Genomic DNA, 24348 nt, shown 5'->3' with positions numbered 1-24348 from the left:
ATATACATTTATATTCAACTCTACCTAAGCACTCAAAGTGTTTTATAAAACTGGCTGAAGTTTAAATTATTGAAGCCAACACATGAACCTCCTGTGAGCTAAAAGCTCAGGCTTCATATGTTGGAGAGTAACTCCACTATTGCCACTTTCTCTCTGTTGTTCTCATTGGCTTTGTGTTAAAGTTTATTTATCTTAGGTTTCACGTCTATGTGCTCAGATTTGACACCGAGCTTTAACACTAAGGGTGACTTGACGTTTCACAGCCCCTACACGAGCTGGACACAAATATCTAAGGCTACGTTCACACTGCAGGTCTTAATGCTCAATTCCGATTTTTTGATCAAATCCGATTTTTTTTGTCTGTGTGTTCACACTACAATTAAAATGTGACAGCAGACGCGCTCTAGTGTGAACCCTCAAAGCGGCCCGCACGTGCAAAAGAAGACGTCACACACAACGCGCTCTGTTTAGACCCAGAGCAAACAGTATTTGCCTTAAAATTGGAAGGTTGCCGGTTCGAGCCCCGGCTTGGACAGTCTCGGTCGTTGTGTCCTTGGGTGAGACACTTCATCCGTTGCCTACTGGTGGTGGTCAGAGGGCCCGGTGGCGCCAGTGTCCGGCAGCCTCGCCCCTGTCAGTGCGCCCCAGGGTGGCTGTGGCTACAATGTAGCTTGCCATCACCAGTGTGTGAATGTGTGTGTGCATGGGTGGATGACTGGTTGTGTAAAGCGCTTTGGGATCCTTAGGGACTAGCAAAGCGCTACACAAATACAGGCCATTTACCATTTACCGTTTCCCAATTTAGCTTCAAGTTGTAAAGTTATTTTGTTATTTACAAATGGCCTAATAATGATCCTTATTGCTGTTTTAGAGGAGCGGTGCTTCAAAGGATAGTTGCAGATTTCTGTCAGAATCTGCAGATTATACAGTACAAATAAAATGTTCACGTTTCTCCAACGTTGTCTTCCCAACAGTTTCACTGACATCTACACTGGATGGCCAGGAAGCGTTCACGATGTCTTCTCGGGCGCTGATAATTGGCGTCTGTCTTGTGTCAGTGACGTAAAAGACGGATTTAATGCGACTTGACCGTTCAAACAGCAGTCGCTTTCTAAAACATCAGATATGTATCGCATTCAGTACCACATACGAAAGTGACCCAGATCGGATTTGAAAATATCGGATTTGTGCCGTTCACACTGTCACACCATGATGGGATATGGGTCGCACAGGGTCAGAAAAGTCAGATTTGATGTGCTTTCGCCTGCAGTGTGAACGTAGCCTAAGTAATCCATCCCTCCATATGCAGCCATACTTTCTGTGGGCTTTATGACATTTACCTTGGCCTCCGAGGATTCCAGTGGATTTAACAACCATTTCCAGTCTCTTGTCCCAGGTGAACGTCCTGATGTAATCTGCAGAAACGAGAGAGGGGAACAAATTAAAACAAAACCCCAACAAAAGTCTCCAAAAAACACTTCTCCTCCTCCTCTCACCTATAATCCCAACGACCAGCTGCTCGGTGGCGTCGTCCCGCCCAACCAGCAGGGAGTAGTCGATGATGAGGTGGCTAGACAGGAAGTAGGCGTCGCTGTGAATGGCAGCTCGTAAGATGGACTTGCAGTGGGAGCGGATGTAGAGCGGGTTGTCGTGGATCAGCTTCAGCAAGTTCTCGTCCAGTAGGACCACCTCGCAGCTTTCCTTGCCCGATTCTGTCTTCACATTGCGGTTTCTCAGCGAGCCTTTGAGGTCGAATACCTGCAGGGACGGCACAGCATCAACAGAGGTCAAAAGGTCCTCATGATCCGAACAGCCACTACTGAGGAAACTGTGATGGATCTAAGATTTGTGTTAGACCTGTAAACACGTTTGTTCACACTTTGATGAATTATGGACAAACATGTTACAAGTATTGTCCTTTCCATGTTCTACATCAAGAATAAACAGTGTGTCCTGTCCTATCTGCACTGAGAGGCAGAGTGACACCACATCTCTGACCTGAGCCATCTTGCGTCCATAAAACAGGTTTTCCATAACAAGGAGGTCCAGCTTCTTCTCCGTGTTGTTCTGAGAGTTCTTGTAGCCAATCCTGTACACACCCAGGATCTTCGCCAACGCCGTCGGCCGCTGTGGTGCAAACACGCTCGTTACTCATTTGCAATCAGATGGTTAGAAACGGTGCGAGTGTTTATGATGCATACTTTCTGCTGCACAGCTCCTGTGATGTAGGTAAAGTAGTGGGGTGCAAAGTCCAGGAAGGACTGGACCTCCAGTCTGGGCATCTGCTTCAGGATGAAGCGGTCGTCTGACAAGACACACAGCAGGACTTACATCAGAGGAAAGAACAAAACATGCATCCTGAAGTGTCTGAAGCTAGCAGAGGTTTGGCGTTTTATTATTATTTGCCATATTCACAAGTGTCACGATGTTTTGCATCCATTTTGTACTTACTATTTTATTTAGAAAAGCACAAGCACGCTTCCTTTTACACATGTGCACATACATACTTGTGCAAGCTCATGTGCCCCTTTTATATCTATGTTGTATCTGTGAGGATATCAGCCCCAACCTTCTGTTGCGTAGAACACAGCTCCAGATTTCCCCCCACGAGCCTGCCAGTTAACGCAGTGGGACAGCGAGCGGACGAAATCCTCCTCACTGCTCTCCATGATCTCCTCTCGCATCTTGTGAAACTCCTTGGCGTAGTAGACCCGACAGTAGAACTTGGCGTTGGCATCGGAGAACTCTGAAAATAAGAAGGCAGTCAGGAACAGCAGGCTTAGACACATTTATCAGAGGGATAGCATTCAGCTTGAACCAAAGAGTGTGCAACACAGTAATGCAGTGGTTAGCATTGTGTCCTAACCAACAAGGTTTGGTTTGACGTCTGCACGTTCTGCCACAGTAAGCGTGAAGCCGTGAGGTGACCTGTCCAGTGTGCACCACTCTCAGCCCCCGACTGGAAAAGCAGTTAAGAAAAGAGTAATAATAAAACACTCACGCAGCTCAACGTGTGGATTTAGGGCCTGTTTCTTCTGCTTATCTGCTGAGTCGGCCTCTTCTGCACAAAACAGAGACAGAATTGAAACATTGCACCTCCAGGTACGCCTCTACAGCCTTTGCTCTTTCACTGACTTTGTGTTGTATGTGAACACTTACTGAGAGAATCTGTGTCTGTGCTGCTGCGACTCTGCTGTGATGCTGTCGTCTCGGTGGGCCTGGCAGGGCTGCTCTTAACCCGGCTCTCTCCACCACTGAGGACCAGACAGTAGAAAACTCGACTCACATTTGAATTCATTTGTTTAAAATTTGAACCATTTGAGTTTTAGAGTACGTTTTGCTCTTACACTGCTGGGCTTTTCAAACCATTACTATCCTCTAACACAACACAACTCTGGTGTGGCTGGTTTGGCCACTTGGGGGCAGCAGAAACAAGTCCTGAAGAGTCATGTTAATGACTTCAGTTGATATGCTTGGCTTATCGTCATCACTTTATTATCCAACATTCACTTAGAGTCCAGTATCAATTTTGGTCTCCCCCATCTCCCGAGGGTCTAAAGGTGCTAAATGCTCCTATTTAACCACAATCAATACATATATAAAAATAACTATTTTAAAAATGTAGATTGTGAGAAATTGGCACTTGGGCTGTTGGCTGGAAGAAGAGAGCCAACAGCCAGATTATTCTCTTTTGATTTGTGTGATGATGCCACTTCGTCACAAACGAAAATAATGGGATTGGAAAGCTGCGAGAGATGCTCCGTAATTAAACTGGGGTTAAAGAGGATATATGAAATTAAAGTACCTTAGCATTTTAAATGATTGTTAACAATAAGGACGTTACCTTTAATTCTTCACCATATTCTGATGTATTGTGTTCATTAATTAAGTGCAAACATAATTAATAGATAACAGAAATAAGCTAACAGCTGCACAGTGGATTTTGAGGCACAGAGTTGAAGCTCCGGTGGGAATGCAGCGTACCTGCTGGGCTGTGAAGTCTCCTCTCCTCCTGCGTTCGACACCTTAGACAGATCATCCAGTGCTGTTTTGTACTCCTTGCAGCTGAATGGTGACAATCGTATATTTTAGCATATTTTTCCAAACGTGACATCAATAGTGCCAATTTAAAAACAGAGAGGAGGGAAGCAGGTGGTCACCTGAGGGCGAAGGCGATGATGGAGCTTGGCTCTCTCTCGCACACTGCGATGGGAACCCGCTCATGTTCGTACATGAGGTAGTGCTTATCTGGATCACTGTAAACATGTGACACAGCAGTCAGAAACAACGCCTGCTGAACGTGAGGTGGTCCACGCCTCTTTGGGGTTTTATTTTGGATGGCTAAAGCAAAGTTGGGAATTATTTTAACTGGCTTCAACAATCACATTTTCTTCATTTATAATAACACCCCACCCTTTATAGCAATAGCTTCCTAGCCTTAGATGATAATCTAGCGCTCCACCCTCTCATCTAAACTGGATCACTTCTGGATCAAAAAGCAACATAGTGGAAGCTAAAATGCTAACGCTGAGTCTAGTCCAAACACAAATGGCTTATGTCATAGTGGCCTTGTCCATCTTTTAAGTACAGTACACTATTTTTCCTAATGGTATTGTTTACTATACAAGTATCTAATTCTCTATTTAGTATCAAATATATCTACCACTTCAGCCAATATGTGATCAGTGACTAAGTGAACGTCCCGCAGACCTAGAGCACAGTACTTACAATGGGAAAGGGATGGGATTGTAGCTGTTTCCTGGGAGGAAGTTGGCGAGGATTGCTTTCATGGTGGATTTTTCCTTCACCTGGCTGTCAGTGGAGCCCAGCAGGTGTCCGTCAAAGACGTCTGAAAGTGAGCACGCACACGGCATGTAGAGCAGGGGTAACGGTGCACGAAATACGATAAAGATTAGAGGAGGAGTGCGAACCTTCTGACATGCTGACAGAGTCCTGCTCGATAAAGGAGGGGACAGGTGTGACCGGCTCGGCTCCAGGATCTCCTGGTGATGGCAGCAAGGAGGAAACAGTGGAGGAGGACAGCGTACTGAGGTGACGGTCCTCTGCCAGACAAGAGAGGGGAAGAAAAAACAAAGTGTCACAAACAGCTTCATTGAGTAAGGTTTAACATGGAGGGATATTACTGATTGAGCAGATCTCACCCTAACCTGGAAATTGTAGAAAAAATTATTTATGCTTTTATCTTCTGAAATCTCAAAGCTCCCCGCTTTCTGACATGAATAAAAACAGTTGCTGTCTCTTGAAGTTCTTTTCGGAACTGAGCGTTTTTCATATTCTAGGCTCGTCTACATAACGCGATGGCTGCTTTGCATCAGAAGTTAGTGAGGGTGGTCTCTGCCTACGCAGTTACCCTTGGGGGGGGAAAAAAAAAAACGCAAAAAATATTCTAATGGTCGCCAAAGCACATCTTTATTGATATGTACCGTGGTGTCAAACTCCGTCATTACAACGAGATCGTCAAATGTCGTCTTTATGGGGCGAAGAGTTAAAATGAAACAGAGCTTTTACCACGATGATCCCTGACTTTTATATTTACATGCTTTTTTCTTTACTGTTGTTTTAACTCTTTATCTCAACTCTACTTCAAACGAGACCTATTATTATTTCCAGCTTCATGTTTATCTTAAAGCTTTACAAGAGCAGCTTTTCACGACTGACAATTTAAAAACATTCCTACTGTGCCCTGGCTTCTTTGTCACTTTCCACTCCCTTTCTAGTAGATCTATTTTGATTGGCTGCTCTGGTATAAACCTAACCTTCCAAGTCTAGCGAGGGAGGGACCTCTTTTTAATGGAGAAGATGACTCTGTCGCTGAGAAAGGAAATAACTTTTTACAAAAGTGGAAGAAATGGATTGCCTACACCTCCCCTCAAGAGGACACTGCCTTTTCATCTTGATGCAGGCTCAATCATCCAGGTAAGTAAAGGGTTAGTTCATCTGGACGTAGCACTTTCAGTGGGAGAAACGCTCAGCTGAGATAGAAAAAGTCACTCGGATGAGTGACGAAACGTTTCTCCCAATGAAAACGCTGCGTCCAGAGGAACAGAATCAACCTTTTGGGATACTACCTTCTTATAACGTAAATGCTTGGGACTCCTGGGACAATATGCACCAAGTATCCCACTGGTTCTTTTTTTAAAATAAAATTGTCAAATCTAAACAAACACACAAAAATCTGAAATCCAAACAATTGAATTCAATTCTGTTTTATTTTTATAGCGCCAAAACACAACAACAGTCACCTCGAGGTGATTTACATTGTAAAGTGAAGACTTCACATTAATGCTTTAAATGAGAAGTCACAAAAGCACACTCAGTAAAGCAGTAACTCACCTTTCTCACCATTTTGTACCACCGGTGATGGGTTACGAGGGGAGGACTCCACAGCACTCTATTAAAACACAAAAAGACTATTGTTATATCGCATGTACGGGGACCATGAAGCTACAATCTAAGCTTTGTTCAAACCCACAAACAAAACAGAAAGAACGTCTCAAATTCTTTCTAATTGGTTTGTTGTCAAGTTACACAGTGAGGAAGAAGATGTGGAGAAGAATTCCCTTTAGGAGCCTTCAATAGAAACCGGATCATTAACATTAACCTTCATGAACGTCCCTTTCACGCGTCCCTCACACCTTGAAAACCTTTGTTCTGTGAAAAGTGATGTAAACTCAGATTTTTAGGTTGAGTTTTGGATGCACCACCCATCCACAGTGTCCCAATACTGATGCTGACTCCTGTCACTATAGTCAATAATATTACATCATAGTTATAAAACATTATGTCGTAAGGACAAGACTACATGGTTAAGAAACACAAACAGCCCAGGTCTCTGACTACACAGCGTGTAAAGCAAACGGGTGACTGAGTGAAGTGCATGCAAACATTCACTGAATGATGCTAAAGACCTTGCTGTCGTCAGTGGTGTTTGGCCTGTGTCTGCCTGGGCTGGGGGGTACAGACAAGCGCTTCTTGCCTTTCTCCTGCTGGAACAAATCCTGAAGTCTGAAAGTATGAAATCAGGATTAAAACCAAGTGTTGGTGTTGCTATGGTGACATGACATTTATATTGCATGGATGATGTAATAAAGCACGTGTCAGATATTCTCCGACTCTCACCTGCTGTTCCAGGACTGCAGCATCTCGCACAGACTCTGTTTCTTCACCACCAGCGACTCGAGAACAGCCTGCAGCTGCTGAGGAGAATCTGAGCCGCAAACCTGCAGTCGAACCTGAAGCTTTTCGATCCAGCTCCGCAGCTCTGCCTCTTCCATCTGCACATAAATACCAACATGAGCCCAAGACACCCCCTGCAACAAGAGACGCTGATGTGGGGAGAACCTACATCTTTCTGAGCGAAAATGTCCTCCATCTTTTCTTCACGTGTCTTACTGAAGGTTTCAGTTTTCAGGGATGTGAGGCGGTCATCGATGGCCAAGTACACCTGTGTGACTCTAGGGGGGGGGGTATTTGCAGGTTACTGTAAACATGCTACCACACCCCTACCTCATGCACTGAGACCTTGTTCCGGTGTTTAAGTAAGTAAAAACCGTAACAATCTAAAGGGTACCCTCCATAATAGTCATATCAATTATCTGAAGTTGAGGTATATCAGATCTCATATCTGCAATTCTCTTAACATTACAGCTGTTACATAGGATGTAGTGGTAGAAATACACTAATTTCTTGAGCTGAAGCTAGGTCAGTGGTATTTACTTCTGAGTGAAGTCCTTCAGGTCCTGCTGCAGGTTGGTTTTGGATGGTCCCAGGTTCCTGATGAAGATCTTGGGCCGAGGAAGACAAATCTCCAACAACTTTATAGACGTGTAGCTGAAGAAACAGGAAAAAACAGAGTCCCATATTTGAAACTGTTGTCATTAAAAGTGCTTTAAGACAAGTATTGTTGTGAACCATTTATACAAATACACTTTAACTTAAATGAATAGCCATGTGTAAATAATTACTACATTAAGGCCAAACTCCTGGTTATTATCATAGATATTATCAATAAATAGTTATGATGGAATTTGGTAATTATAAGGTAAGGATATGTACAGTTTCTGGTGCTATTTATGTATTATGTGTTTATCAGAATTACTATTGCTACAAAGAAGTAATCAAATCATGCAAACAAACATTTATTGGGCCATGGAGTATAGAAGGTGGACAACACAATTAACCTGTAAACTGGATTTAAAAGGGAGTGAACAACAAATTACTGAAATGTGTGTTTTTGTGTGTCTGTGTACTTTAGTAGCTGTACTGTCTATCATGAGATGTGGTGTAATGTATATTATTGTCAAACGTGTGTGTTTCGTCATTGTTTTATTAAGAGAATCAATACTGGATGCCTGTGATCTTCAGGTCCTCAGAGGCCCTGCGTTAAAAACAGGCATGATTCTGTCACTGCACGTCTGTGAACTCACCATGCCATCCACAAACGCAACTCTATCATGCAATGAAGAAGCTAAACAGAAGCCAGAGCTCAAAGCTTGTTTCAAAATGACTCGGGAGAAAATGAAAACTGTTCTGGAGTCAGACAAATCCAAAAGGTAACCTGGAATTGGCAGCTTTCACATTGGGAAGGGTATATACAAGTTTTAGAGAGCAGGTCTTCTGCAGGGAATTGCTGGCATATTGCAGCGAGACAATAGTGAACTGCATACTGCATGTATTACAACAGTATAGTTTTGTAGTAAAGAGTCCGGGTGCTGAACTTGCCTGCAGTCCAGAACCTTCACATACTGAAAACATTTGGCTCATCATGAAATGAAAAATAGGCAAAAGAAGGCTGCTGAGCAACTGTTCGCCTCAGTTACCAAACATTTAAGAACTGTTAAAACAAGAGTGGATGTCAAACATGGCCCTGTCCCCACTTTTTTCAGACTTGTTGCTGACATCAAATTTAAAATGCAACATTTTCCCGGTGTAAACGTCATGTAAACTGTGAATAAAATACAGGTTTTATGAGATTCATGAGATCATTGCATTCTGTTCTCTGACCCATTTGTTGTTTGACACTATAATGGCTATAATGCAGTAGTGTGAATGACTACCTGAAGGAAGCCACCATCTGGTTATATGAGAAGTACTGGTGGTAGTCTTTGTGGATGGAGTGCCCGCAGGGCTCTGCATTAGCCCGTCTGGAGTACTGGTGACCATAGAAGCGAAGTTCCAGGTATTTGGCAAAAGACATACACCACGAGTCATTGGAGAGAGGAACCACCGGTGTCACCTACAGACAGAGAGAAGAGAAGCATGGTGAGAAGACCGGGTCACCACTTTCATTCATTCATTCATACAAATAGTGGAATTTTCAGTGGCATCACATTTGGCAGAGTACACCTAAGATACAAACACAGCAGAGGACACTTTAAGCTGCTTTTGACTGATTAATTGCTCGACCATAGAAAACGAACACACACACCATACAGTAAGGCCCCAGATGGTCTATCTGAACTGTTACTGACCTGCTTGCAGATTCGGCACCAGGAGTAGTTGAGAATTGTGTGCTGATAACCAGGCACAGGGGAGTCCAACTCCTTCAACACAATCTGCACACAGCCGTTGCCGTGCACAAACCGACGGACGTGATGCACCATGGGAGTCTCACAGAACATGCTGGGGCACTGGTAGGATGGCCTGCAGGTGAACATCCACACAAACACATTACAACATGTTCCAAGAATCCAACTTTTTAAATCTCATCTCATTAATCTAAGGCACGTCTTTGTTGTCGTACCTGAAACAATATCGTTCCAGGAAAACACCCAGAGAGAGGTCGTTCTTGCCATAAAACTCCATCGTGACAATCCTGTTGACAAACACAGGGCAGTGACTCCAGGTTCTCTCTTTTATTTCGGATCATATTTACAGGTTATCTCTGTATGACCGGTTTACCATGGGCTGACACAGGGGTTGGGTGCATTGTTGGACTGAATAGATGAACTACTGAAAAGCACACACAACCTCTGATGGTTGATGGGATTCAGGCAGTCCAGCTGAGGATGAGAAAAGTAAAGAATAAGTTCAAACACCTCGATACACTTCTTAAATCAAAGCTGAGGAGTCCTGGCTCAGCAGTGCAACTAGGATGCAAAGGCACTTTCTACTAAAAGGTTCTCTTGAATGTGCTTTTGCACATTAGTTCAGCCGTTTTTAATACCCCTACAGACAGGCAGCTAAACACACGAACCAGTGACAGCATCAAGCATAATGCTGAGCAATTTGTACTACAAATATACTATACGGTCAAAAGTACTGGGACACCTACACGTGACGTCTACAGATGCTGCTCAGCCATGAAAACCCATGACATGAAGCGGTTTTGTGCTGATGTTAATGTCGGAAGCGGTTTGAAACACAGCTTTTACTTTTACTATGATGTCAGCGCTCAGTGACAACATCTGTATCTTTATAGAGTCTGCCACTTCATGGCAGCGTTGCTTTGGTTCCTACATGCATCCAGTCTGCAATACCACTCAAAGCATTGATTGTAAAATATCTAGAAAAAAAAGGCATTTCACAAACTGACCTGTGGCAACAGAAGCATCCTGTTACAGTATCGCACTCTAATTCAGTGAACTCTTTAGAATCACCCATTCTTTATTAATGCTTGTAATGACAGACACTGTTGCCAGCTGCTTGATTTTAAATACCTAAATTGAACTGCAAAAACCTGAATTCAAAGGTCTCGCCCAGTACTTTTGAGTAGGGCTGTTCCACATAAAGATATATATCGGATGACGATATGAAAACATCTATCGTTTCATATTACGCTATCGTTTGTTTACGGTAATATGTTTTCATGGTTTTGATGGGTCACTGTAGAATTTCTTAAGTTTCTCTCTTTCTCTTATATTTAATATAACCACACTACGGACAGACAAGCGACTGTTTTCATGCCTTGTCATTAACAACAACGACGGTAAAACCATTGAGTGGCTCCGCCGTCCGCTTGCTTATTTTCCACATAAAGCTGTAGATCCTGTTGAGATTTTTCAAAATAAACCGAATCACGCGAAATACTATGCAGTGTTTACAGAGAAGCTAAAAAGAGCCGTCAGGTGCTAAAAAATAAACCTTAGAACAGGCTTTTCCCCGCAGCACGCTGTGTAATAAATACAAAGAAAACTGCGGCTGTTTCAACTTATGTAACACTCGACTCCAGGTACACGAGCCCAGCTCAAAACACTTCACACAGTCGAGTTGCCTGAGATTCACAGAATTTACACAAAATGTAAAATTTTGTAATAGATATCGTTGTCGAGACGGTAAATGTCTTATAGCGGGATATGAGAATTTGGTCATATCGCACAGCCCGACTTTTGAGCACATAGTGTGTGTTTGCATTACTGCAGTTCATTTAAACCTCCAACAGTCAATTCACTAAAATTTCACAAAGAAAGATATTCCCAAATACGGCAAATACAGAATCTTGTGCACTAAACCCACCTTTTCCTCTGCATTTCCTCTGATTGAAATTTGGTGTGTGGTGAGAAAATATTTTAAATGATAAGAGCATTTGTATCAATATAGCTCCATATATGGACATGTTTTTGCCCTAAATAGACCCTAGTAGGCTGCGTCCTTCAAACTGTTGTTTTTAAATATCTACAAGTAAATACTCTTTTTGAAGATTTAAACCTAGTTCACCTCAACAAACCTCTGAGAAATAATGACAAGGAAATAAACAAACAATAGACAACTTCACAAAGGAACAACATCAGACTTTTAGTATCTGTTTAGATTCTGTTCCTCAGCTGAATTCACCAGATAACGATTGAGAAACTGAAACCTCAAGGCTGGAACTCATGTTCAGGCAGTAAATACACATCACACAAGCATACATCATTTATCAGAAGTTACAAATATATGGAGGCTAAACAAATAGTGTCTCACTGTGCTTGGCAGTGTCAGATTAAAACATTTTGATGGTTTGAAATTCTGTTCTGGTGAAGAATGATCGGCCTTACGTTGCTCACCTTGGGGGCCCAGTTCATCTCGCTCTGTTTGCTCGGCCTCTCCTCTTCTCCTTCGCTCTTCACTGATGGTTTGCCTGGTATATCAGCCCCCCGGCTCTGGCTACTGGCAGCAGCTGCGGCAGAGTTGAAGGGGTCATGGGTTTCTTTCTGCCGGATGCGACCCCCCTTTGCTCTGTAGTCCGCCAACATCTCGGCCAAATTCTGACTATTGCTCAGCTGCTCTACAATGCGGGTGCTGGTCAGACTGTGGCAAGGCAGGAACTCAATGGGCCTCGGTTGCACAACGCCGTTGGTCTGTCCTCCAACCAGTGAGGAGGGGGCTGAGTCTTTAAGGAGCTGCCGTTTTCTGCGCACGTCCAGTTCCTTCAGGTCCTTGTTGAGGAGAGGAGAAAGGTAGACCTACAAGGCGTGGAAAAACTCAAATTAGTGGTCTGTGAATCAGGGAAAAATTCGGAAACAGCGCCAAAGTGCAGGCAGGAAACTAAGTAAACTAAGGTACCTGCTCAGGAAAGTAGTCCCTGCTGGGGCAGTGCATGCCAGCTGGTGTGAGAAGGAATGGTTCTTTAAATGTGATGAAGGGGGAAATGCACAGGATGACGTCCTTGAGCTCCTGCTTGAACACTGCAGAGATGGACTTCAGGCGGTCGTCAGATGAAGCCACCTGCTCTGCGAAAAACATCCCCGTGTCATCCTGCAGGGGGTCTCTGAACAACTTAGGAGTTGGTGTCTCTGATCCATCACCATCCTCTAAACCTAACGACTCCTGCTTCAGCAGCGTTGCCTCTCCCCCCATATCCCCATCAGATGCTGCGATCAGCGTGTCGGAGCCTGTCATCTCTTGGTCTTCTTCCATGAGGAATGGAGGGGACACAGAAAAGGGCGGTGCAGGAGGGTTGGAAAATGGAGAGGAGGTCCTCGTCTCTGCAGGAGCCTCATCCTTTCGGACAGATGGGGTAGGTGATTTTGGGTTCAATTTGTCTTGGAGAGCTTCTAGGTCTCCATTTTTAGATGAAGAGTCTAAGAGAAGCCCTTCATCCTCAGTCTGTGCTGCAGATGCAGAATCTTCACTTCCTGCAGTTTTCCCTGGGCTCTCTTCATTGTTCTCGCTCCCTGGACTCTCTCCATCTTCCTCTTCCTCTGAAGCAGCGGCGCCTTCCAGCAGACAGGGGAACGAAGTGCTTTGTGCCAAGCTGGGCGGCATGGCGAACTCATCCATGAGGAACGAGATCTCCAGCTGGGAGTGGTAGGCCACGCATACCATCAGCATGATGATCTCCTTCACCCTGGCCAGCTCGTACTCTGAAGCACCACGCAGTTTTATGGAGCATCCAAGATGAGGAGGGCAGCCCTCAAAGAACATCAATGTCTTCACCTCACCTGGAAGGACAAAGAGAGAGAATGACAGCAATGACCTATCATTGCAGCAGGGTCCACTGAGAGGAGTGTGTGCTTCTTACTGTTTGCCAGTATAAAGGGCTGCATGTAGAACTTGTGGCAGGTCCCCAGACGAGGTTTGGTGAGGAGCTGGTCCATGGACATTACCAGGTCTCCCTGAGTCATATGACTCACTCTGTCCAAAACTTGCTAAAAAGGAGGGGAAAAAAATGAACACTTGAGCAAAGACATCTCCTCAAAGACATTTCTAGCAGGTCCATTAGATGATGATGATGTTCCAGACCAAGCTTTGTTTCTTTAAAATGTATGAATCAGAGTAAAAGAGCATACACACAAGAAAAGTCAAGAAGCAATGAGGTGACCACGTACATTATACACTAGCAATTGTTTCATCTCACAGCACAGACTTTTTACTAAAGATGGAGAAAAATGAGTCTCAAAAGTTAAGAAAAAGACAGTAGAGGGTAATTTCTCTGGTTGCGAAGAGAAATCTGGTTATACCGACGTCTATGAGAAAATGACCCTTCGGCTCCTTTGATCCATGACCTCGGTAAACACTTTCCGCTTAGAGTACAGGAAGACGGGATACATGGCATTCTTTGGGGCTGTCCCACCTTGTGATCGACAAGTTATGTGTTACACTGCCAACGTTTACATGGTCACAGGCATCTCCCTCTCAGATCCAGTGTCGCCAAGTGCTGGATCACAGAGGTCATGTGATTAATGGGGTTTTGCGTCATCGTAGGGTCTTTACCTTACAATATAAAGCAGCTCAAGGCGACTGTTGTTGTGATTTGGTCAGTCGTCATGACTACATCCATTTTTTACATGCAGATTACATCTCAAAGTTGACAAATTTAACTTAGTGCCCACCTAAGTGCATCACAGTGATTTATTTATTTCAGACCTGCATGTCCAGCACCTTTCCACAACATTTATCAAGGCAGGATGTGATGCCTCTACCAATCTGCTGTGATTTTGGCTGCACTCAAAACCCAAAACTGTGATAAAAATGAGCAGGTGACAGAAATTTTATAATCTTACCAACTGAAAGAATTTTATTTCTCGGTGTATTAAATGTGCATACAACATGTTATATGAATACTTTTTTCTCAGTTCACCATTAATGCCACTGTGACAGTGGCATTAATGGTGAAACTGTTGTTGGTAAAGGTAAAACTAGAGAAAGTAAACTATATATTTCGAGTGGAACACTGACGTTAAACTGACCGGTTTGACGTTGATGACCAGTGTGATGCCATGCTCTAACAGCATGTCTTGAGCAATACGAGAAACCGTCTTCTCCACCAACACCAGGTTTGGACGGACATCCACGATGCGCTGCACATAGTTCTTCAAAAACTCTCGCTCCTGAGGTAGAGACAAAGAAAGCTTCTTTCAGAAAAGCACAGAAAAGGCTCGTTTCCTCTGCTGTTTCACTGCTGGAGTGACTCACTTGTAGGACGATGGGGTCAATGGAGGTAAACTTGGTCTCCTCTCTGTACAGGTACTCTATGGAACACTTGAGCATCAGGATCCTGGGGTTCTTGATGTAGGGGTTCATCTGGTTGCAGGTCAGACGGATTAGTTTACTATCAGCTATTCTTCACATATTTCATTCAACAACTGGTACATTCCTTTACTGTATTTCTTGATATAACTGCAGATTCATATGATCACAATAGTTGACCCTACCTTCTTGTGGGCGATGTTTTTTGTGCACACAAAGCCATTTACGACCATTGAGTCAAACTTCTTGCCTCCAGGAATCTGAACCACAAATAAAGATTCAGTTATAACTGTATGTAACTCAGCTACTCATAGAGCTGACTATACTGTTTATTTAGTTAATTAGACAAAATATGAATACAGTGGTTGCGGCTAAAGTTTGGCTTCAACCTTCTTGATGTGGACCAGCTGCCGGATGTCCATGTCGTCATCGCAGTTGCGAACGTCGGGCCGCACCGTCTGCACGACCTGCCGGACCACGGGTACGATGATATCCCGCCAGGACAGAGATAGCGACTCACTATAGAGCAGCTGCTGCAGCAGCGCCATCATGTGGCTGTGGTTGGCTGAACTAAACAGACAGGCAGGTGGTTAGAAACCTTCTACCATGTAGAAATGCCAGCAGCTTACCTTCTAAGTTACTGTCATCTTCAAACCATTTTTTGGAGCTTTTTACCTTATTTTTACCGAATTCTTCTCTGGAATCCATCACCCACCTGAAAGTCTGACTTATTGCCGACTACTGTGATCCCCGAACAGTTGGAACACTTCCCCCTCCTTAAACATGGGAACCACCACCCCAGTCTCTGCCAATCCAGAGGTACCGCCCCTGATGTCCACACAACATTGTAGAGGCATATAAACCAAGACAGCCCTACTATATCCAGAGCCTTCAGGAACTCAGGGCGAACCTCATCCACGCCAGGGGCCCTGCCATAAAAGGAGTTGTTTAACTGCCTCAGTGACCTCGTCCCCAGAGATAGACGAGTTCTCCTCATTGTCCCCAGACTATGGAAGACGTGCCAGTGGAGGTCCTCGAAGCTTTCCTTCCACCGCCCAACAATGTTCTCAGTCTAAGTCAGCAGCAGTTCTCCTCGTGAGTCACCTAACGGTTTGCCAGAATCTCATCAAGGCAGTCCGAAAGTCTTTTTCCATGGCCTCCCCGAACTCCTCCCACGCCCGAGTTTTGGATTCAGTCACTGCCTGAGCTGCGTTCTGTTTGGCTGTCTACAGTCCCGCAGGCTAACTAAGCCCGATAGGACTCCTTCTTCAGCTTGGTGGCTCCCTTCACCTCTGGTGTCCACCATTTAGTTCGGGGAATACCACCACGACAGGCACCAACCACCTTACGACCCAAGCTCCGTGCAGGGGCTTCGACGATGGAGGTGCAGAACATGGCCTATTGGGGCTCAATGTCCCCAGTCTCCCTCGGAAAGCTGTTGAAGCTCTGCCGAAAGTGCGTATCGAAGATCTCTCGGACCGGGGCCTCTGCCAGGCATTCCCAGCGCACTCTCACTATACGTTTAGCATCCACCTGATCCAACTCACCACCAGGTGGCGATCAGTTGACAGCTCAGCCCCTCTCTTTATCAGCACATATGGCCGCAGGTCTGGTCATCGACAAAATCGATCATCGACCTGCAGCCTAGGGTGTCCTGGTGCCATGTCCACTTATGGACACCCTTAGGTTCGAACATGGTGTCCTAAATTACATCTGATTTAATTTGATACACTTGTGTTTTTGTTTATATTTATTTATCTATTTGTACCTCTTCTTGTGAGTTAATGTTATATGTCTATATCTATTACATGCCAATATCAAATGACTATTCTATAGCAAGTAAATAGTGAATGCAAACTGGTAGTTTGTGGTTTGCAGCCCTAGTTTTGACACTATTGCTCTATAATCACAGTGGTGCCATATCCACTCACAGCAGCCTCTCCATGGCCTTCTTCTCCCCGTTTTCCTCTCTGAGCTGATCCAAAGAGCTGTGGTGCCAACCCAGTGGGGTGAACATCATCTCTTTAGCCTTTTCCTCCACACGACGGTTGAACAGAGACTCTGTGGCAAGAATAATAAGTTTGCCTAGTCAGATATGCCAGTGAGTTACTAATTAAATCAGTGAGGATCTGCAGAGTTCGTACCTTTGATGAATGCATCAGTTATGACAATGTTCTGCACTCCATCCTCGGACAAAAGAAATTCTGTTTAAAAAAACAAAAAGAAAGTGTTATTTTTAAACACTCCCAAACAACTATTAGATTTTCACTCAGGCATTTCCTTTTGTTAAAAAATCTAAAAAACAGGAAATGAAATCCATCAGCACAAAAAACTGAGACAGCACGTGGAATTACCTGCATGTTATCTGCACTTCTGTGGAAGAAAATAGGCCCTGCTTCTACCACAGACCCAGCATAAATACTTTGCTTCACAAAACAATTTCATTGCAGAGACTGTCGCAGGGCTAACACAAAGAGACAGACAACCATTCACACTCATATTCACACCTATGGCCAATTTACAAACTCCTAATGACAGACGATGTCACTGTGGCCAAGGATCCTCACGTACAGGTCATATCGCAGCAGGGAATATTTACCTTTCTGCTCAGCAGCAGGAGGCACGTGTGGATATTTGGACTGCTTCTTAACATGAAAGTTGACATTGTTTTGCTCCATGTTAAGGTTTATAGAGGCGGCGGAGTCACTATCCACCACAGAATGGGAACTGCTAACTGACGTCCTCTTGCTGGGGCTGGCAGAGTCTAGATGCATGCATACACACACACACACACAGATTGGAATGCAGAGAAACGATATGAAGGTAAATACGGTGTAAAATGTGAGAGCTTGTAGATGACGTGTCAATTAAAAAATTAGTAGAAATACAAAAAGCTCCCACAGTTTGCAACATATTTACATTCATTAAAACCAAACCCCATGCAAAGAGGCTTCAGTTGCAAAGATAAAACACTGAATAAAGTGTCACACAGATACGTACTGGGCATGGCGTACTCAGTCTCATCTGCAAGCTGCTCTGTGTCGCTGTCATCAAACTTGATGTCTTTAAACCAAGATGGCTCTGAATGTCCCTCCAGTGAGTTGACACTATCGCTGTCTGGAGATGGGGTTTCTGAGAACTCTGTGCTCTAAAGATCAAACAGCGTGACGTCAAAGTCTGCACATTAACCTTCACTGAAATAATCAGTGGTATGACCCCCTTGAGCAATCAAGCCCACCCCATTGAATCAATATCACTGCTGCAATGAGTCAATGCGGATTACAGCAAATGTAAAACAACTTAGACGGTATCCTAAAATATTTCTGTAATTCGGCTTTCCCTCACTATCTGCAGGCTTTGCGTATCAGCAGGAAGCAGCTCTCACCTGAAGAGGTCGGTAGAGTGCATACTCGTCCCTGAACAGCTGGTCGTGGTGTGTGACGCAGTCGATCCAGCGACCGTCTACTAATGCCTGGCCTATTGCAATAGCCTGTGCCCTGCAACATGGAAAAACCGGAGTAAAACATGAGAGAGAGCAGCTTTTAACATGTTAATATATTTTTATCAAAATGAGCAGGGGAAGTCAGTCAACCGTTCATGCATGTACACATAAAAAGTAATTTACCAAACTATTAGAAACTTTTAGAAGAATTCCTAATCATGTGCATGCAGATGCAGATGCCAAAGACCTGTCCAACGATGTTTATGAAACACACACCTTTAACGCACTAGAAGAAATTAAGCATTGTTGTTTCTCCAGGGCAGGGGTGTCCAACTCCAGGCCTCGAGGGCCGGTGTCCTGCAGGTTTTAGATGTGTCCTTGATCCAACACAGCTGATTTAGATGGCTAAATGACCTCCTCAACATGTCTTGAAGTTCTCCAGAGGCCTGGTAATGAACTAATCATTTGATTAAGGTGTGTCTACCCAGGGTGAGATCTAAAACCTGCAGGACACTGGCCCTCGAGGCCTGGAGTTCCTCAGCCCTGCTCCAATGCAATCGTACCTGGTGGAGATGGTTCCATTTCTCAGCAGCCAGTTGACAAGCTCCTTTCCCACAATGCAGTTTGGGTAAGTCCTGAGCCAGTATCTGTGGTCCTGAAACTCCATTCCTGTGCTATTGTGGCAGATTTTCTTCCACAGATCCTTCAGCTGAGAGGAATCCTACAAGACATGTTGTACTGGTTGGCATCACTCAGATGGTGTTACAACAACGAAGAACCGTGAACCATGAAATCAGAAGAAGAGAAAGGAAAAATCAGCTACCAGCAGGATCTTTCGCTCCTCCTCACTGTGGTCCAGCTTGGTGCCGCTCTTGGTCCCCGACATGGATCGACTGGTTGGCGGGCTGACTGAGCTGTCGTAGGAAGGCACCATAGAGGATACAGAGCGATCCAGCGTCATGGTGGTCACACTGGCAGATCTGAGAGAAACAGGAACCACTCACATTCATGGCTTCTAGCTATTTAAACTGTACAGATGTTTTTACCCAAGGTTGTTCTGGACTGAGACACAAATAAGCTGAAAAACTGAGCTCAATAATCTTTTTTTATAAAACTTCTACTGCTAAGAACAGAAGATACAATTAACTGTGTTGCCTCTGGAAAATTACTTCTCTGGTCATGATCTCAATATTTCATGTTGCAGTGAGTGGAAACACTCTCAGACAAACTGGTGACAGTTATCAAAAATAATTCCTGTCTTATTTAGAAACACTGACTCCCTGAAATCACTCTGAGTCAGTCTGCACCGACGAGCCCAACTTCAGTCGCAACAAACGACTCAGTTCAACTGCTTGCATTCTAGTAATACTCGTATAGGTTGCTGAGCATGTGTGTGTTTTTGCAGTTCAGCTGCTGTCCTGCAGCAACGTCACTATTGGTGGAGAAAATTTGATTTCAAATCTCGGAGGTTCTGGCAGGACTCGTGTGGATTTATGTTTAGTGTGAATTTATGTGCATGTACGTGGCAACAGATTTGCAATAGACAGAAATACTACTATGCTTTTCACCAGTGTATTACAATTGTTACCACAAACAGATGCGTGGAATTACCAAATTAACTCAATTCAATCTCAAACTGACAGCAGTCTGACTCAGACTTATTGATATTTTATTGTCCTCTTGATGCACCAAAGTTTCTTTGAAGACAGCAACTGTCTCAGAGTGGTCGCAGCCCTGACCCTTGGCTTCAAAGCAACCATTTAAAATGCAACAAGATCACAAGCTCTTCGCACTCAGTCACAGCAATTCTGTTTGTGCCACAGTCTACAATAACTGTTTCCCCCAGTGTGACTGCAGCTTTGGAAAATCCAGTCCTAGAACTCAATTTCCATTAGATGACCTTACTAAATGAAGACTGAACGATAATAACAAAAATAACAGTAACAAATGGAGACAGAGAAATGTAGGAATGAAGTAGGAAACAGAATTATTCGATGTGGCAATGATCTGGATAGCTTGTTGTTTTTGGATAAAGATTGAGGTGATCTAAAAAAAAACAAACAAAAAACTTCAGACCCTGCTGGCATGAAGAAAACACGGAGAAAACCAAAATTCTTCTTTACCTGTGCGGAACGAGGCTGGAACACACTGTGCATAATGTAATTTGTACAAGCAAACAAAAAGCAGCGACTGACCTCTTCCTAACAGGTGATTTTCCTACGTCTTCCTGCAGTGTGGTCAGCCTTGAAGTGAGGCCGCTGTTCTGAGGCTCCTGGTGAATCATACTAACAACACACAAACTTGGATTTAGACTCTTCCTGCAGTCCTTGCATTTCCTTTCTGTTCTCCGCCCACATTTATGATCAGTAGATTTCAGAATGCAGAAGACTATTTTCTTTACAGAGCTAGAAAGCATTAGCCTCTGCTAACTGACCGCTAAAGCTGAGACACATGTGGAAAAAAAGAAGAAACGAAAAGAAAAAGAATGAAACAAACAGCAAGACTCACGTCTTTCTCATCCCAATAGGAGTTTTTCTATGCCAGAAGAGAGAGAGAGAGGAAACAGATTTTCTTTGAAGGAAGTTGACAGAGAAAAAGCAGGGGAGCACACAGGCTTAAAACTGCAACCAAACAAGCACAAGTTGTAAAATGCACATATGCTTGGAGAAAGTTTGAAACAGATAAGTCTTTGAAGACTCATTTAACAATTTGTCTGGTCTGTTCTGTGCACGCTAAAGATATCTTTTTAAAAAAAAAAAAAGATCGTCAACCATTTTTCAAAAGGAAAGTTGAGATTAGTTATGCTTTAAGCAGATTCTTAAATAATTAGAATCACATGTTAAAGGCATGTGCAATATGATTCAGCTTGATGGGTCTTAACCAAGCACATAGTACAGAATCTACAAACTTCACATTGAAGCAGAAAATCCAGCAAGGAAAAGATGAGCAGACATCAAACAGCATGATTCCACTAAGAGACGGACCCTTCATGACAGACTTTAGTGAACAGGAAGAACTATGACGGCTGGAGGTGCAGCGTGGAGGCAGGAGGAACTGGGCTACAGTCAAACAGTGTCCGATTGCCATTGTAGGGTCTTTACTTGACAATATAAGGTGTCTTGAGGCGACTGTTGTTGTGATTTGGTGCTATATAAATAAAACTGAATTGGATTGAAGCATCTCCTCTGACAGGGCCTTGTTGGTGAGCTGGGGGAGCTGCGCCCTCAATAGATACATCTGTTGCTGCAGGTGGTTAAGCATCATCTCTCTCAGCCACACTGCTCTCTTCTAACCAGGGTTGGGTCATTATGTCCATACTGACCACTATTATTCCCCTGAATCTCCTGCTTTGACAGCAGGTTTCTTCTAATGAGCTACCAGGTACTTCATAGTCATTACAGACTTGTTCTCATTCATAGTTACTACATGTGCCAGCCAAGTCTCTGAGTTGGCTGGCATAGTAGCATTCCAACACTTCCATGTTCCCATGTCTATGTAAAGCCTTGTTCCAGTAGCCCTCATCAGAGCAGCATTAAAAACAGGTGTCACATGACTGCCCAGTCTGATTCTCTGAGCAGTGCGTGTCTCTTCTTTTATGTCCCTGTGAGTACTCAAACTTTACAACATGAAGTATTTTTATAAGAGTGGTCAGGAAAAGACAGGAGGACACTTTTTTGACTCTTTGACTGTAACCATCAGTTCAGAGCTGATAGTGAAGGAATCATGCAGAAAGCCTGTATTCTACCTGCGTTTGTTCAAACTCAACTGGAAATCATTCAAACATAAGTGCCAGAAATCAGGTTTTACATACAGTATATTACAAGCTCAATTCCATCTGGGTATGTAAATTAAAATTTCTCAGATATAACTTGCCACCAAGTGTGCATTTGTGTCACCTCTGCCAGGTCAGGTCCTCCTCAAGGAAGATGTTCCTGCTGGACTTGCGCCCACCCAATGGCGTCCGTGGTTCACTGGGCTCCAGCACACACACAGAGGAGGGAGAGTCAGACAAGGCGCTCAGATCCTCGCCGATGGAGCCCGAGTCAGCTGAGTGAGCGTAGTTTAATGCTAATTTACGGCAGTATGTACACGCCCGCAGGTCTCCTGGCAACACAGAGAGGCCGACCAAGACAGGAAGAGGCGTAAAGAAGGAAAGAGTGACAGATAATAGAAATGGGAGGAATTATTCTCACAAAAGTGTCACGAGTGCTTAGATAGAGGAACGTTTCCACCAAGGTTAACATTAATGTAGGATGATGTAAAATGACAATGCAAGATATTCTGGTGGATTACAAACAGTTTTCTGATACAATCGTAACCAAGTAATATCTGGACCCTACCTGTGTAGCCCATGAACTTTCCGGGAATTTCCTGGTTGCAGCAGCGGCTGCAGAAGATCTGCCCACACAGCCTGCAGTGATGTCTGCGGCGAAAGGTGGTAAACTTCTCGTTGCAGTCATAGCACTCCTTACACTGGCTATCTGGCATCCAGTACTGCTTCAGATCGCTGTCCTGAAGGGGGACAACATCACAGCATGCTGCTTTCATCCACAGAGACGTATGGGTGATATGACCTTAAGATGACATCACGATAGTCCAAGGAAATTTGCAAGAACCACATTTTTGATAATATAGGGAAAAATTGAGTTCCTAATTCACTTCCTAATTCTCTTAAAAAAAAAAAAAAAAAAAAAAAGGTCCCAGCAGCATTCTCATTCAATAAAAGAACTAGATGTTACAATCCCAGATAGTACATTGCTTCAAAGGAGAAAGTCTTGAGGGATAGCAGCCCAGAAGCTTTACCACCTTTGTATTTAAGTAAAAATGCAGCAGCATTATGCAGCAGTAAAAGTACAAAATTACTACTGAACACTGTAGTTCAATAATAACTAAAATAAGCTAACCCTGTCTTCAGGAGTTGTGCAAGATTGTGACATAATGTCATATCTTGGGCCCTGCTTTCCCACCATGTAACTGCAGTCATTTCCATCCAGTGTTTGGTCATACTACCAAGTGCTTCAGTGACATCATTTGTAGTAGTGTGCTCTGTTTTATGTACACCAGGGTTATCTTATTGTTGTGCACAATGGGGAAGATAAATGCATGGCATCGCTACAACAAAAACTTTGCAATATGCTGTTTTTGCATCGGGTAAAGATGCTTACTGTATTATCGAGGATGATATGGCACAGCCCTAGAGAGGTATTGCATGGCTTGGGCCATATTTATGCCATTGTTGATTAAAAACAGACAAACTCAGTTCACTTTTAGCGCTCAAAACCTTTGAACTGGACTGAACATTCACACTTTTCCTAGAAAAGGCATATTATAATGAAATACCAAAGGTAAACAAATGTTTCCAAATATAGAGGAGTTTGTTTTACCTGGCTCTTTCCCTCCATGATCTCCTTCAGCCGCTTCAGTGCAGTGCGAAGTTGCACAGCAGTACGAGGGTCATGATTACTTAGAGATGCAACAGATTTCCCGCTTCCCTCTAAAAATCATCCATGCAAACAAATGAACAAACAGAACAAGTGAGCACAATAAATAAGTCTATAAATAAGTCCTGCCGCATTGTCAAATATTCCTCTTTTAAAAAAGAAAATACATATATATATATTTAATCTGAATAAATGCTACATTGGCTTCTCTTAGGTAATGTAATTACACAGCTAAATGAGAAACATTTGACAATGAACAACTACCTTTAAAGTTGCAAATGTGACATGACACAATCCAAGTTAATAAAAAAATAAAAAAACAAAAAATAAATAACTTGGCAAAAAAGCATGATGACTAGAAATGTTAGCTTAAAAATCAATCATAACAAATTACATTCCAATTATTAGTACCTGAGAGGCAAACCAAACACTAAAAGGAAGCGCTTTGTTTTAAAAGGCAAATCTCACACACACACACACACACACACACACACACACACACACACACACACACACACACACACACACACACACAGGCTATTTTTTCAGACTGAG

The 24348-nt window shown here is 43.5% G+C and overlaps 1 protein-coding gene across 6 annotated transcripts in view; it reads right to left on the bottom strand.

Annotated features, from left to right (window-relative positions):
- Nucleotides 1-24348, bottom strand: part of pikfyve (phosphoinositide kinase, FYVE finger containing) — a 31053-nt gene that overhangs the window by 614 nt on the left and 6091 nt on the right. For 2 of the 6 annotated variants that reach the window (XM_085249397.1, XM_085249393.1), the window contains exons 4-42: nt 23737-23846; nt 22693-22864; nt 22249-22456; nt 20861-20887; nt 20548-20637; nt 19176-19332; nt 18916-19073; nt 18296-18407; nt 17911-18058; nt 17510-17674; nt 17055-17114; nt 16842-16971; nt 15300-15480; nt 15096-15170; nt 14857-14964; nt 14631-14771; nt 13463-13589; nt 12505-13382; nt 11997-12404; nt 9922-10022; nt 9764-9835; nt 9492-9663; nt 9078-9256; nt 7738-7851; nt 7367-7475; nt 7141-7295; nt 6930-7026; nt 6355-6412; nt 4932-5063; nt 4729-4849; nt 4161-4256; nt 3985-4065; nt 3160-3254; nt 3002-3061; nt 2570-2746; nt 2202-2305; nt 1999-2127; nt 1497-1758; nt 1341-1415 (exon numbers count right to left, since the gene is read on the bottom strand). In XM_085249397.1, the coding sequence (XP_085105523.1) occupies nt 1341-1415; nt 1497-1758; nt 1999-2127; nt 2202-2305; nt 2570-2746; nt 3002-3061; nt 3160-3254; nt 3985-4065; nt 4161-4256; nt 4729-4849; nt 4932-5063; nt 6355-6412; nt 6930-7026; nt 7141-7295; nt 7367-7475; nt 7738-7851; nt 9078-9256; nt 9492-9663; nt 9764-9835; nt 9922-10022; nt 11997-12404; nt 12505-13382; nt 13463-13589; nt 14631-14771; nt 14857-14964; nt 15096-15170; nt 15300-15480; nt 16842-16971; nt 17055-17114; nt 17510-17674; nt 17911-18058; nt 18296-18407; nt 18916-19073; nt 19176-19332; nt 20548-20637; nt 20861-20887; nt 22249-22456; nt 22693-22864; nt 23737-23846 (5844 nt within the window). The remainder of the gene's footprint in view (nt 1-1340; nt 1416-1496; nt 1759-1998; nt 2128-2201; nt 2306-2569; nt 2747-3001; nt 3062-3159; nt 3255-3984; nt 4066-4160; nt 4257-4728; nt 4850-4931; nt 5064-6354; nt 6413-6929; nt 7027-7140; nt 7296-7366; nt 7476-7737; nt 7852-9077; nt 9257-9491; nt 9664-9763; nt 9836-9921; nt 10023-11996; nt 12405-12504; nt 13383-13462; nt 13590-14630; nt 14772-14856; nt 14965-15095; nt 15171-15299; nt 15481-16841; nt 16972-17054; nt 17115-17509; nt 17675-17910; nt 18059-18295; nt 18408-18915; nt 19074-19175; nt 19333-20547; nt 20638-20860; nt 20888-22248; nt 22457-22692; nt 22865-23736; nt 23847-24348) is intronic. The other 4 variants (XM_085249394.1, XM_085249398.1, XM_085249395.1 and 1 more) reach the window with 4 other exon arrangements.

This window comes from Mchenga conophoros, linkage group LG16 (genome assembly GCF_057382185.1).
Source record: "Mchenga conophoros isolate Kocher_MC1m ecotype Shallow Benthic linkage group LG16, M_conophoros_male_GT1.1, whole genome shotgun sequence".
Taxonomy (NCBI): Eukaryota; Metazoa; Chordata; class Actinopteri; order Cichliformes; family Cichlidae; genus Mchenga; species Mchenga conophoros.
This window is presented reverse-complemented; position numbering and strand designations above follow the sequence as displayed.